At 35.7% G+C, this 15,310-nt stretch overlaps 1 protein-coding gene across 5 annotated transcripts in view; it reads left to right on the plus strand.

The window, feature by feature from the left end:
• ROBO2 (roundabout guidance receptor 2) overlaps nucleotides 1-15,310 on the plus strand; it is a 699,021-nt gene that overhangs the window by 599,575 nt on the left and 84,136 nt on the right. For all 5 annotated transcript variants that reach the window (XM_055424356.2, XM_088836149.1, XM_088836153.1 and 2 more), the window contains exons 13-15: nucleotides 1,077-1,198; nucleotides 9,641-9,872; nucleotides 13,075-13,199. In XM_055424356.2, the coding sequence (XP_055280331.2) occupies nucleotides 1,077-1,198; nucleotides 9,641-9,872; nucleotides 13,075-13,199 (479 nt within the window). The remainder of the gene's footprint in view (nucleotides 1-1,076; nucleotides 1,199-9,640; nucleotides 9,873-13,074; nucleotides 13,200-15,310) is intronic.

The raw sequence follows: 15,310 nt of genomic DNA on the forward strand, positions 1-15,310 counted from the left end.
GCAAGAATAATGCATTGTGGCCTGAGAAATTAGGAGAAGGCAAGATTAAGAAAATGAATCATTTTAAATTGTACTTCCTTCCTTAAGTAAGGTGATAAAAGAAAAAATCAACTTACCACTGCAGTGTACCACTTGAGGAAGCTGATATGAATCTGTGTGAAATTCAGTGTTTGATGTCAGTTTGACGGACTTGGATATCTGTAATTTATCTTATTTTTTTCTTTAATAGACACATAGGGTATAAACTGTTGGATGGGAAATAGAACAGTGTTTAGGTGAATGGTGAATACATGATCAGAACAGATTATGGCTGAGAGTCTATTCTAAACATTGCAGTTCTTCTCACCTCACACTACAAAAAATCAGCAGCCTTATTTTTGTCAAGTATTGGAGTACTGTTCAGAATTTTACACAGAACATTTTATCAGTGTGTTAAATTGGTCATCAGAATTTTTTTGTGTGAATTTGGGAGGATTCTTCCCCTTCTTTCTCTCATTTTATTTACCTTTAGTGGCAGGCTGCAGTCCATGGGGTCGCAAAGAGTCAGATACAACTGAGTGCCCACACATACACACACGCACAGTCACATAATTCACTCCCAGGCCCCCTGCTTACTTTCTCTTCCACTCTCCCAGACTGAAATAGGTTCAGAAATAGGAACACACAACCTGCTAATTGGGAAAAGGAATTGAAAAAATTCCTAAACAGCAGATCTGGCCCCGGTAACTACTTGTGGAAGTCCTTCAACGTGTCAACATCTGTATTAAACTGATGTTTCTAAAGAAGTCTTACAGCCCACACTTTATCCTTTAGTAAGAAAATAATATATCTTTCACAGCAGTGTACTGAATGGGGATAAGGGGTCACTAACACTTTTATTAATATTATTTTAGTGAAGATAAATCTCACTTTGTATCCTAAAGTTGTAGTATGTATGTAAATATTAATGCTGTTTGTCACAAAGGATTTTTCATTTTCCCCCTGTAATTATTTCTAATGCCGTAATATTGGTTTATATAATATGCACTGGAGTTGCACTGTGAATTTTTAAGGATTGGAACTGTTTATCCCTATAGATATCAGCCCACCAGCCCAAGGAGTGGACCACAGGCAAGTCCAGAAAGAACTCGGAGACGTTCTTGTCCGCCTTCATACTCCAGTTGTATTGACTCCCACCACTGTTCAGGTCACATGGACGGTAAGTTTTTAAAGGCTGTCCTAACGGTAGTCTCTTTTACTCCATTGAGAAAACAAACCAGAAAAGAAAAAAGCAAACACACCAAAAATCAAAACCCTCACCATTTAAAGTCAAGGTAAATCAAAGGCAAAAAAGAAAAAAAAAATTCAATAGGCATAAGTATAAACAGAATAAAAATAGATTGCAATGTAAATAATGTTTTGTCTCCTTAATTTTTACATGGCCTTATTCAGATGTATTAGCACACCAGAGTTAAAGTATACAAGTAAATATTTTTTGGTATCTTTGCAGAGTTATGCAATCATCACCAGAATCTGGTTTTAGAATATTTTCTCATCCCCAAGTGAAACGCTGGGCTCTTGAGCAGCCACTCCTTCATTCCTCTGACTTTAGCCCTTTGCAACCACTAATCTGCTCTGTATGAATGTGCCTCTTGCTTTCATGTGAATGAAATCATGCAATATGTGACCTTTTGTGTCTGGCTTTTTTCACTTAGCATGGTGCTTTTGAGGTTCATCCAAGTTGTAGTATGCATCAGTACTTTGTTTCTTTTTATTACAGAGTAGAATTCCATCGTATAAATGTATCTCATACATCTGTTTAGCCATTTATCAGCTAATTCATCTTTGAGTTCTTTCCACTTTTGGCCATTATGAATAATGGTGTCATGAACACTTGTGTCCACATCGACATATATTTTAATTTCTCTTGATGTATACTTAGGGATTGTTGAATTAAACTCTTAACAGTTGGGTAAATTACCAAAATGTTTTTCAGAGAGGGTTATGCTCCTACAGCAATATTTGAAGATTCTAGTTTCTCTCACATCTTCAACAACCCGTTATCCTGGCTTTTTGATTATAGCCATTCTAGTGCATATGCATGGTATATTACTGTAATTTTAATTTACATTTCTTTAATGACTATTTTGAATCTTTCATGTGCGTATTGAGCATTTGTATGTCTTCTTTAGCAGTGTCTGTTCAAATTCTTTGCCCATTTTTAAAATGAGTTGTCTTCTTAATATAGTCTTATAAGAGTTCTGTACATGTTGTGTGCAGATGCTTTATCAGATGTATGATTTGTAAGTATTTTCTCCCAATCTGTGTGATGTTTTTTACTTTCTTAATGATGTTACTTAAAGCAGAAAAATTTTAATTTTGAAATTTTCTTCTAAATTTAAATCAATTACCTTTATATTCTTGTAGCTGAATATTATCCAGCAGTACCAAAAAAGTATATAATTTTAATTACATAGTAATTTATTTATTTATAATTAATAATTCATTCAGTTCAGTCGCTCAGTCGTGTCCTACTCTCCGCGACCCCATGAATATTACTTTATAGTAAAAACTAATGGGTCTTAAGAAATAGATTGATATTTTAATATATGCTATGAATGTCCAGTTCCATGCATTATTGAATATCAACCTACCCACTATTATTTCAGAATGAAAAATATTTTCATCACATGGTAGTCACTGCTATGAAAACAATAGCTAGTCTGTATCTTGTGCCTTTGTTGGTCTGTATCTCGTGCCTTTGTTGGTTTTCTGTGAGCTGTAGTTTCTGGGAAGTGAGCAGCTCTCATTCCTGTAACTCTTGTAACCCAGTCATTCGTGTGCCTCCTTCGTGAGGATTCAGTACGGCTGTGGTGCTGTTATCCCTCTGATAGGAACTCTAACTCAGTTTAAAGCCCCAAAGGTCTCTTACTTATTTTTATTTTATATTGTGCTATATTTTATTTACAGTGTTGTGTTTGTTTCAGGTGTATAGCAAAGTGATACAGCCATATATATATATATATATATATATGAATTAACAAAAGCAGTTCCCATCTTTTGATGGGGTGCTCATGGTTTATAACATAAATGGCATTATTTTGAGAGAGGGATAACTTAGGTATGGCATTGGGTTTTTTTCTTTTTGCAGCTTGAGGCAGTTGTAAAATAACTTAATGTAGCTTTTTACAACTGTGTATTCTATAGTATTTTTTTCATTTGGTGAAATTTTAACTGTTAATGTTTTTGGCATTATGCTTTGTACCATTTATTAAATAAAAATTTAAAAAAAGAAAACAATAGCTAGCACAAAAATATCCATATTATTCATATTAGAGATTATTAACCTTTGTTTATGTGTTTGTGTCTGTGTGTCTGTGTTTTGTGAAGAAACAGATAATGTGCTTTCTTTCTGCCTGATACACTTAGTGTCAACTTTTCATTCATGCTCAAGATCTCTTTATTATAGCCTCTAAACTTCCATAAGGATGATAAATGAGCACAGCTTTTCACAGCCCCCTGCTTGTTAATAGATCTTGTGTGTTGTGTAAGTAATGGTCATTTGACCTAGGGATACCTAGAAAATTTTTGTTTTAATTATAATATCAGAATTATAACAATTATAATTGATTAGAGAGAATTATATTAATTAGAAAATATTTATAATTATGTCTCAGTTATTGTTTTTGTTGGTGGTGGTACTGTTTTTGTGGTAGTAGAAGAGTAACTTTTAAAAAAGGATGTTACCTGCTTAGAATACAGATTTCTTTAGGTTAATAACTTATTTCACCTGTTTCTGTCAATTTCCTCAGTAAAAGAAACTGAGAGTGGAAAACTGGTTATTTTTCATCAGTTCTTAATCAATAATGTTAGAATTATAAAACACAATGAAGAGAATTATCCCAGTGTCTTCTTAATAATAAATTCATTGAGTAAACACTGTTCAGTAAGCATTTTTTGAGGACCAGTTTTGGAGAAAATGTTGGAAAACACTGTGTAAAGAGACACAAATCTACTTGAGAAAAACACAGAACTTCTTAATGATGGTACACAGGAATAAGAGTCATAACTGATATACATATATACACATTTTATAAACAGAGGCTTCCATCAAAGAAGAAGTAATGAACTCTGTCCTTTGGCATCAGAAACAGCATTATCACTTTTCTACATCTATATTGGGAAATATGGAGGCACTATTGTTTAGAACAGAAGAAACTGAATTAACATTTAAGGCTCCTTAGTCCAATTCTATTTTTTAGGGGTGACCCTGGTGACTCAGTGGTAAAGAATCCACCTGCCAATTCAGGAGATACAGCTTTGATCCCTGGGTTGGGTAGATCCCCTGGAGTAGGAAATGGCAACCCACTCCAGTATTCTTGCCTGGGAAATCCAATGGACGGAAGGAACCTAGCGAGCTATAGTCCACGGGGTTGCAGAGTCGGACATGACTTAGCAACTGAAAAGAATAACAACAGTAGATTGTAAAAGGAAACCTATGGAGACAGGTTGAACAGTGTTTCCAGGATCCTACATCTATGTATAGGTAAAAATGGGATTACAGTTTGCTTAATGTAAACCTGCTCTTTGTTTTTCACTTTAAACTGTAGACAAATATTTAGTTGGAAGAAACACCTTTTAATAGTAGAATTTCAACATATGACTTTGGACGGAGCATGTTGTTGCTCCTTAAGTTAGACCAATCAAATGATTGGTCTGAGAGTACAAAACTGGGTAGTGCTTTAACAAAAAGTAAAACTAAATGTATGTTTTAAGAGTAGCTATGATTATTTATGTTTTTGAACTGTGGTGCTGGAGAAGACTCTTGAGAGTCCCTTGGACTGCAAGGAGATCCAACCAGTCCATTCTAGAGGAGATCAGTCCTGGGTGTTCATTGGAAGGACTGATGCTACAACTGAAACTCCAATACTTTGGCCACCTCATGCGACGAGTTGACTCACTGGAAAAGACTCTGATGCTGGGAGGGATTAGGGGCGGGAGGAGAAGGGGACGACAGAGAATGAGATGGCTGGATGGCATCACCGACTCGATGGACATGAGTTTGAGTGAACTCCGGGAGTTGGTGATGGACAGGGAGGCCTGGCGTGCTGTGATTTATGGGCTTGCAAAGAGTCGGACACGACTGAGCGACTGAACTGAACTGAACTGATGATTATTTAAGGTTGCATTGTTTCTAATTTTATTTTTCATATAATTTCACATTGACTTATTTTGTTTTTGGCATACAATGGTTTCTGTTTTTCTGCTCCCATGAAGGGACATAATGACCTCATCATTTTTCCAGTGGCACAGAAAGGGTATTATCTGCCTTGCCTCTTCCATCTTTCTGTAGCTTTGGCTCAATACAAAACTATTCAGTAATAAAGCCAAGGAAATGCTTGTATTTTTAACACCAGACTTTTCCTCCTTCTCCCCTGAAAAAAGTCTTCTCTGCTTTATTCTGAGTTTTAAAGGGATGCTTTCTGAAGCTGCTTCTAAATGTCGGAATTATTTGGGTAAAGAATCAAAGTCATTATGTTTATGAAGTTAATCACTTTAAAAGTCACAGAGTTTAAAAGAATCAATCAAAGTAGCTCAGAATTGTAGGTCAGTAGTCTGGGTTCTTCCAGGAGTGGGACCTTGTCATATTCATCTTTATATCCCAAGAAACATGTTATTACTAGTCTACATCTCTCTCCCTCATGAGCTTGAGTTTTGAGTCCAAAGTTCAAGTTTTCACTTCTGTCTTTCTCAGAGCAGAACATTCATTGTGAAATTATTTTTCAATAACCATCCATTGAATGATCAAATCAGTTGTCTTCATACATTTTAATTTTTTTTATTTTAAGAAAGTGTTTGACTGTATCACAAATTCTCCATAAATTTGTGTTTACACATAAGGTAAGTATGTATTTGAGAAGTAAATTTAGTGAAATAAAGTTAGACTGGAGAGCGCATCTGTGACCAAAGAAATTATAACCAAATATTTCATGTCATATTTTCAATTTGCTAAATGTGTATGTTCTGTGAGTTATCACATTATTAGTACTTAAGTTTCAGGCATGCTGATGTTTGAGGAAAGAAATATATTCCCCAGCCCATGTATTTCAATTAGGGGTCAGCTGATGTAGTTTATCAATAGTTGGCAGGATTCTGTTACCAAACAAATAGGACTTTTGGACTGGAAAAACTATCTGCCTGCCCCACATGTCTAATCTCAAACCAACAAAATTAGCAAAGGCTACTTTCTAAAATGACTGCTCTTATAATGAGGGTGGGTAAAAATGATGAAAACGACTGTTTCACAAAGAAAGTAGCAATAAATCTATTACTCTAAAGTCATTATTCTAGGTTGTGTGTGTGAGTGTTTTGTTTTTATTCAAGGACAAGAATTACAGGTCACTTGCCCCTTAAACGTCACAGCTACTGAAGTTGAAAGAGTGCTTTGAGGAGAACTAGAATCTCAGAACTTGGTTAAACCCAGATCTGTTACTCAGCAGGCTAGACCCACCAAAGGAAATTCACTCTGAATTTTCAGTATAAATGGAATTTTTAAAATTGAAATTATAGATATTAAGTATCTTGCTTTAAACCTTTTAATGAATGTGCAGATTTGGGGGCCAGGAATGGACTCCCTTTTTTAGTATATACCTTGCATAACAATGCTCTATCATTGTGAAGCTCTAAAACTTGAAAAGTGCCTTATTATTTGTGTAAATTAAGTAAACTAAGACTCAAAACGTTTAAAAAGCTAAACCATCACTCAATTGAAATCTTATAACCTGAATAGTCGAGATTCTCTTCACATGTTCCTAAGACAATACTCTTTCATTCAGATTTCAGAAAATACCAATTTTTTTAAATTTAGTAAACCCATGGTCTTGTGGCCAAACCCTGATTGTGGAGATGGTTTGTGTGTGTCTGAGTGCTCAGTCATGTCCCACTCTTTGCAACCCCACGTTCTGTGGCCCACCGGGCTCCTCTGTCCATGGGATTTTCCCATAGACGGAGTGAGAATACTGGACTGAGTTGCCATTTCCTCCTCTAGGGGATCTTCCTGACCCAGGGATCAAACCCTCATTCTCCTGTATCTCCTGAATGGCAGGCAGATTCTTTACCATTGAGCCACGGAGGAATCCCATCACAATTATAATAGACTCTAAAAGAAAATCTTCCTTCTTTTAATTAGAATGTTAATTAAACTAGTGACAAGCATATGGTTTAACTTGAAAGTGATCACTTGTCAAAAGGTTCACCAAAATCAGTAGTGTAGAACACGTATTCATTATAATCTCACCTGTTTTTAAACAGGTGATATGTAGCATTTTCATTTTTGCTTTCACCTGTAACAAAATTTCCTTCTGAAAAGAATGTAGAGCATGTATGTATAGCAACCACACAAAATCAAGTTATTTAGCTATTAAGTAGGCCATTACAACAGTGAAGGCAGTATACACCGAAGTGAGCAAAGCAGTGTTGTGCAGTAAACATTAGCTTCATAAAGTCCTAAAACACTTAATTAATGAAAACCAAACATGGATAAAACCAATTTACCCTGATTTACAGACTCCCTTCATCTGGAAACAGCTGCTTAATGTTCTTCTTAAAAACACAGCTTGCTTCTTTCAGTATTAACAAGCTATTATTGTGAGTTATGTCTTTCTTTCAGTATATAAATTCCTTTAAAGTGAATGCAGAGAAGTTTATAAAATGCAAGCTTAATGTTGTTTTAACATATGCCACAGGGTTTTTTTTTGAACATTGACAGTTATGATGAAAGGCATCTCTCTCATAAATTTAGCTTTCTGCATTTTAGTTTCCTTGTTTTATAATGTCAAGAGAACTTCTGCTCTTCGATAAATATGTACTTTAGTATGAACACAAACTGGTAGCATGGATGAGGATTCAAAGATCGTGAGCTTTGGTTATCAGAACTGAGCTTACTTTGCTTTGACATAGCCTCATACAAGTGTAGTACTAATTCCACAAATCTTTAAGAGTTAGAAACTGTCACGTGGGTGAAGGAATTCTTACTTGTTGAGACTCATCTGTGAAACCGGAATTAGCTATAGTTAGAAACACACATGCTAACGCAAATCCAACTTTATGGATTTTTCTAGCATGGACATTCTACATACCAAAAATATAGCCCTTTGTCTCGCTGCATTTTGATTGAGGTTCTGTATTTGTACATTTTCTGTCTTCACTTAAAAATATTTTAAAATGCTGCAACTAATAGAGAAATGCCAGAAGTTATTACATGAAAGAGCATCATTTGTGTTATTATGTGTTAACAGTTGGATACAGACATGTTAAAAAAAACTGAAATAGCCATTTCCATCATCACCTTCTTTATTTTCTCTCTTTTCTCAGCCTTCCTAAAATAGGGTTACTCCATCTCATTTCCATTGAATTTTACATTTTATTTGACAATGAAATATGTCAAGCTAAAGACTTCTTAGAATACGGCTATTAAACTATAGCATATGGAATATTAATTGAAGAAGGTGCTGTGATAGTTATATTTAAGTCAAGCATTTCTAAAAATTAACAGGACATTCAAATGTTGAAAAAGCTAGAAGTCCTTCCCTCCCTGAAATGAGACAGTGATAAAACTCCAATAGAAAGTGTTCAATAAATATAAAACAAGAACTTGTTTTTTTATTTTTGATACTAGTTTTCAGGTTCAAATTTTCAGATTTTTATTAAAACAGCTCTTTATCCTCTGTACCTCAAATGAATGAAAGAATCAAGAAAGCTGTTAAAGTGTGCTAACAGTGGGACTACTGGAGGACCCTGAAGTTGTTAACTTAATAGATGTCTTTTATTTAATATTTGTTAATCGCTATAAATTTTTCATATGCTTTTAAAACAGGAGCTCTAGCTCCACAACTCTGAGTCTCTTTTATATGCTTCCTCCAACCACAGGAATTTTACACACGCTGTTCCCACTTTTCTTCCTCTGTATAAATCTTACTTTCCATGCAGATCTCAGCACTTTTTCTTCTTCTGGGAAACTGTCTCCCTGATCAATCAATTTCCTCTCCACTCTAGGCCTTCTTATCTGCTAGTGCATCTCATTCATAACATCATAACAAACATCGTATTTGTTTGTTATGAATGTAACTTGCCCATTGTTCGAGTGATCATGAGATAATTTCCACCTTCTACCTGAACTCTGTGCACCAGGAGGCCAGGGACTGGCTGTCCTTTCATTCTCCATTTTTATCCTCAGAGTTTAACAGAATAACTGACACCTCTTAATAGGAACTCAGAAAATGGTTGAGTGAGTAAAGGTATTAGTGAATGAACAAGGGGTGATAATGGAGATTCCTGACAAATAGAACACTACATATAAAACCACCAAAACGAGAATTGTTGAATACAGTAGAAGGACAAACAGATAAATGACAAAGCTAGAAATATTGACAGGCCTTTGTGCTAATCCAAAGAATTTGAATTAATTGAGTATCTTAACTATCATGAAGTATTTTAAACAGGGGAAGATGCAGTTCCACTCTTCATTTTGGAAGTAAAAACTTGGAATCATGTGAACTCAGAACTGAAAGAGGATATTGGAAGCAGGGTGATGAATTAGAAAGACATGGCATCTCTCGGACACTTCTATTTGGTTTCAAAAGCTTTTTGCTTTGTCTTGCAGGTTGATCGCCAACCCCAGTTTATTCAAGGCTACCGAGTGATGTACCGTCAGACTTCAGGTCTGCAGGCTACGACAACATGGCAGAATTTAGATGCCAAAGTCCCAACTGAGAGAAGTGCTGTCTTAGTCAATCTGAAAAAGGGGGTGACTTACGAAATTAAAGTTCGACCATATTTTAATGAGTTCCAAGGAATGGATAGTGAATCTAAAACAGTCCGTACTACTGAAGAAGGTCAGTATTCAGATTTCTAACATGAATCAACCTTAAACCATAATGAAATCAACTTCTGTTGAAGTTCTAGTTTTATCGTCTTCCTTAGAAGAGTACCAATAGAGAATTCTAAAAGTGAACCTGAGAAGTGTCATTTTTCTTTTTTTATTCTGAGAAGTTCATAGAATCTAACAACTCAAAAATTGTTAGTGCAGGTTTGTATGCCTGATGCACAGTGAGGCCAAACATACCAAAATGTCGGAGTTCAGAGCAGAGAAAGGTTTATCGCAGGGCCGTGCAAGCAGATGAGTGGCTTATGTCTTAAAAAGCCATGACCTCCTCAAAAGGTTTCAGCAAAGCGTAAAGCCAGATATGGGTGATGGCAAGTCGAAGGGTCTGTGATCAGCTCCTGCACAGTTCTTATTGGCTGATGGTGAGGTAATAGGGTGGAATCACAGTGGTTAATAATATCAGTCCTTATACTCCAGTAGTCCTGGAGCTGTGTGCTCATGGTCATCAAGTAGTTAACATCTTCCATTTTGTGGGAGCTTTTCTGCATCTGTAAAACAACTCAGGAAATGTGCATCAAATACTATCTTGGTACTTCAGAGAGGGGGACTAAAGCAGAGGATAAGGAAGGTACCATATATCCCAGGAAGGCACCATAGGGTCCTGTTTGGTTACAAACTGACATTCAAGTAGTTTGAATTTTTCTTAAGGAAACATTGGCTTCAACTCTTGTTTGTCTATACACTGGAATTTGATTGTAATATTTTCCCTTTTTGTTTTCACACATGGCTTTAGCTCATTTGGCTTCATTAAAGGACAGGCTAATGGAAACTCAAGTACACAGGATGTTCTTTGTCACTTCTCTGTTTCTGGTGTAGTAAACCATGACATTCCCTTTTATAAGCCTCCTTCCCTATGAGCTCTGCCAGTCGGATTCATAATTTCTAATCCAGAAGGCCATTTGAATGTTTGCAATAGCATTCTTCTTAATGATGTCCCCTCTCCATTTCCCCTTGGTAACTTATCTTGTTGCAGATAGTTTAAAATCAATCTGCGATGGACATAAAATTAATATAATCTCAACTAGTCCATTTTCTAGTTTTCCTTTTCCTAAACTAGAAGTTGGCGATGAATGGTATCATCAAAGTACGAAAAGTCATATGCAAAGTATAGTAAATCCCACCTTTTCTGCTTCTCTGCTAATTTTATGTATCCTGCAAGTAAAAAGCCTTTTTTCTAAACATATTTTATATAAATCAGTATAAAAGCAACCTTAAGAAAATATGTGTAGATTGTTTATGCTAACATACAAGTATATATCTCCAACCAAAGAGGCTTTAAATTATATATATCTTATAATTAGCAACACAGAGAAAGGTTATCTTCATATTGGTTTACAGTGTGATATACTGACATGGGCAGAAGTGCATATTTTTAAAGGCATCATTAATTGACCTTTAGGATTTATAAAGAAAAAATTACTAAAAATTAATAACAGGATCTTTGTCTCCCATTAAGTTTTGCTTTATGTGGAAAATGTATAAAACTAATGAGTGGGGTGGGTAAATTTCATACAGAATGCTGTTTGAAGCACACTTCCAAAAATCAATTTCACTGCAGTTAGACTTTTCCTCCGGAATAGACATTTGTCACCATTAGATTTACGTTCATCTCCTCTTTCTGTGGCTTCTGAAGGGAACAAATGGGACTCAGCTGGGCTGTGTCTGGGAACGATGAGTGGGTTCTTTCACTTCTGAGTAATAATTGACCTGTCAGGAAATAGGCACCGTGTTCTCACCACGCCAGCAGTAAGGGAAATGAGAAACCAGTTCTCTAAAGTGTTACTTTTCAGTATATTCTACTTAATGACTACAAAGCCAGAGGCAAACAGTTGGATTTATGTCATTGTGCCACATTTCAGAGCAGCATTATCACATAGAGGAGTAATAAAGAGCAGTATTGTGGTAACGTGTCTGTGTGTGTTTTCTACATGGACCATACTTCAGTGAAATGTACTGTGACAATTTATCAAACATGGGAAACTTTATTGGTAAGCTTTTAAATATCTTTTATGATTGAAGTGTACACATTTTGAAAGAACTAAATTATGTAGTTATGAAAACATTAATCTTATATGTAAAAATTCTTTCATACATAAAAATTATATGACTTTTGCTTCAAGGGTTAGTACGTTGATTTGCTTTTTCAACTTTTGACTTAAACTCAGAGATATACTGAGAATTGATGTTTTCCTGGAAACTTAGTATGACTTAGCTCTCAAACTCACTGGATAGGAGATACTACTACAGTCCGAAGTCAAGAATTATTTCTTATTCATCTTTTCTTAGTATAATTATAATTAGTTATGGGAAAAATTATAAAGGAAGAAAATTGTAGGAAATTAAAATCTGTCCATTTCACATTTGATCCAACATGAACTGTTTCCATTAATATCTTCAGAGTTCCTTGCCCATCAATGTAAAATAAGTTTCAAATCTTAAATTATGAATCAGTTTACAACAATCAATTATGTTTCTCATTATGAAAACAAAACTGTCTTTTCTCTGTGTTGGTGAAATTTATAACTATGTTTCTGTTTTTATGTATTAAACGCAAACCAAAACAAAACAAAAAGATAGTCAGTAATGCTAGTACTCAGAAATAAAGGCTAGCGAACTTTTGGAATGCATCCTCTCAGAATACTTTTGATAGCAGTGTTGTTGTTGTTTTGCTTGTTTGTTTTTCCAAAGAGGAGCCTATTAGAGTCCAAAGAGTCAACATTCTAAAATCAGACATACCTGGTTCAAGTTCTCCCTCACTGTTTGACTTAGATAAGTCTGTTATAGTAGCCTTCCTTTCCTTTATCTGTAAAACTAAGATGCGTTGTTTTTTTTATTTCCTGTGAATTTTTTTGTGTGAGAATGTTATTTTTATTGTGAAAATTAAATCTTACTCTTACTTCCGTTCTAGGCGTATAGGAGATACAAATTCGAATATTAACTGTTAAATTTATTGTTGAGGACATATTAGTATAGTTGTTTTATTTGCTTTAAATCTATCCATTATATTTAAAGGATTTTCTTAAACGCTCACTGTTAATTCAGAACTACTAGAAACAAGACCCTCTTGCATCTTGTCTTTATAGTCATAGTAAGCAGCATTGATGCACATTAAGACTTACACTTTGTGTCTCTTCTAATGATTTTTTCTGCAGCCCCAAGTGCCCCTCCACAATCTGTCACTGTGCTAACTGTTGGAAGCCACAATAGCACAAGTATTAGTGTTTCCTGGGATCCTCCTCCTCCAGATCATCAGAATGGAATTATCCAGGAATATAAGGTAAGGCCTGGATGAAGAAGGAAGGTTCACAGATAAAACTTCCCAGAGAAGTCTTGGGGTCATGTGGATGGGGAGTATTTCTGGTGGCCCTCTTACTGAGTTTGAGTATAAAGAAATATATGTTTGTGTGACTTATAAAGAAGCAAATGACAGAATTCATAGAACCTAAATCCAAGCTCACAAATAACACAGACTCAGTTGGACAAGTAAACCACAATAGTGCAGTGGTTATTTTATATATATTTATATAAAATATATTTATATATATATATATAATGTGGTTGCAGAACCTCAGGAATTCATAAAGATGGCGTAGAGGGTAGATAGTGAAGCCCTATCCCAGAAACTGTCTTTATCTTTGTTAGATTTCTGTGTAATGGGATTATGTTGTTTAGTTGCTAAGTCGTGTTCTTCCGACTCTTTGCAATCCCATAGACTGTAGCCAGCCAGGCTCCTCTGTTCATGAGACTCTACAGGCAAGAATACCAGAGCAGGTTACCAGTTCCTTCTCCAGGGAATCTTCCCAACCCAGGGATGGAACACCCATCTCCTGCATTAACAAGCATTGACAGGCTTTTGCAGGTAGATTCTTGCCACTGAGCTACCAGGGAAGACCACAGGCCTTAGGCAGCTATTTTTAAAATCTTTTCTCTAAAAAGATGCTTCGTGGGTGTATAGTGTTGCCTGGAGAATCCCACGGACGGCAGAGCCTGGTGGGCTGCCATCTATGGGGTCACACAGAGTTGGACACGACTGAAGGGGCTTAGCGGCAGCAGCAGCGGTGTTGAGATAGAGATAGGAAGTACAATCTCCCACTCTAAAGTCTGATTTTACCATGTTCTTGAGGTTCTGGAAAATATTTCACGTAAGACCTGTATGCTTAGTCTCTCAGTTGTGTCTGACTCTTTGCGACCCCATGGACCCCTCCAGGCTCCTCTGTCCATGGGAATTCTCCAGGCAAGAATACTGGAGTGGGTTGCCATGCCCTCCTCTAGGTGATCTTCCCAATCCAAGGATTGAATCCATGTCTCCAACGTTGCAAGGGGATTCTTTACCGTCTCAGCCACCAGGGATAAATCCAGGGATTGAACCCACATCTCCTGTATAGGCAGGTGGATTCTTTACCACTAAGCCACTAGAGAAGCCCTGAGAAAAGGGAGCCATTGAAAAAACAAATTTTAGAAAGCTTTCATTTTTCAACTGATGCATTTGTTGCTATTTAGAAACAGCATATATCCATTGTTTCTTTACCATCATTTGAGAGATATCATTTGAGAAACACAAGTTGTCTAACTTTGAGAAATGATTCTGATTAATTGTGATATGATTAGACCACATGGGAGAGTAAAACATCATTAAACCTTGTAAAAATTCAAAACTATGTGTTTTTTCCATTAATATTTATAGAATTCTGACAATAACATACTAAGTAGATCTATTAGAAAACTATACACCCCACCTCACCCCAGAAATTCATAGTTGGTAAGTGAAATTAAGCTGAATAATTTTATTCAAAACATTATTACTTCTAGGGGAAAAAAATGTTAAATTTAAAGTACAGTTTTCCTAAGTTAATGGTAAAGTTACTGAAACAAATGGACTAAATTTGCATAAGAATTTCTTTTAAAATTATTCCCATCACTTTATAAAGAAATGTGTCTAAGAAAATAAGAATAAATGCTTTTAATAGCATAATCACATAAATTCTGAAATTTTATAAATATTAAGACACATTCATACTGGATGAAGCACAATCTGGAATCAAGACTGCCAGGAGAAATATCAGTAACCTCAGATATGCAGAGGACATCACCCTTATGGCAGAAATTGAAGAAGAACTAAAGAGCCTCTTGATGAAAGTGAAAGAGGAGAGTGAAAAAGTTGGCTTGAAGCTCAACATTCAGAAAACTAAGATCATGGCATCTGGTCCCATCACTTCGTGGGAAATAGATGGGGAAACAGTGTCAGACTTTATTTTTTTGGGCTCCAAAATCACTGTGGATGCTGATTGCAGCCATGAAATTAAAAGATGCTTACTCCTTGGAAGGAAAGTCATGACCAACCTAGATAGCATATTAAAAAGCAGAGAAATTACTTTGTCAACAAAGGTC

The sequence above is a fragment of the Moschus berezovskii genome, chromosome 1 (genome assembly GCF_049115385.1).
Source record: "Moschus berezovskii isolate FMDL1 chromosome 1, NW_MosBer_1.0, whole genome shotgun sequence".
Lineage (NCBI taxonomy): Eukaryota > Metazoa > Chordata > Mammalia > Artiodactyla > Moschidae > Moschus > Moschus berezovskii.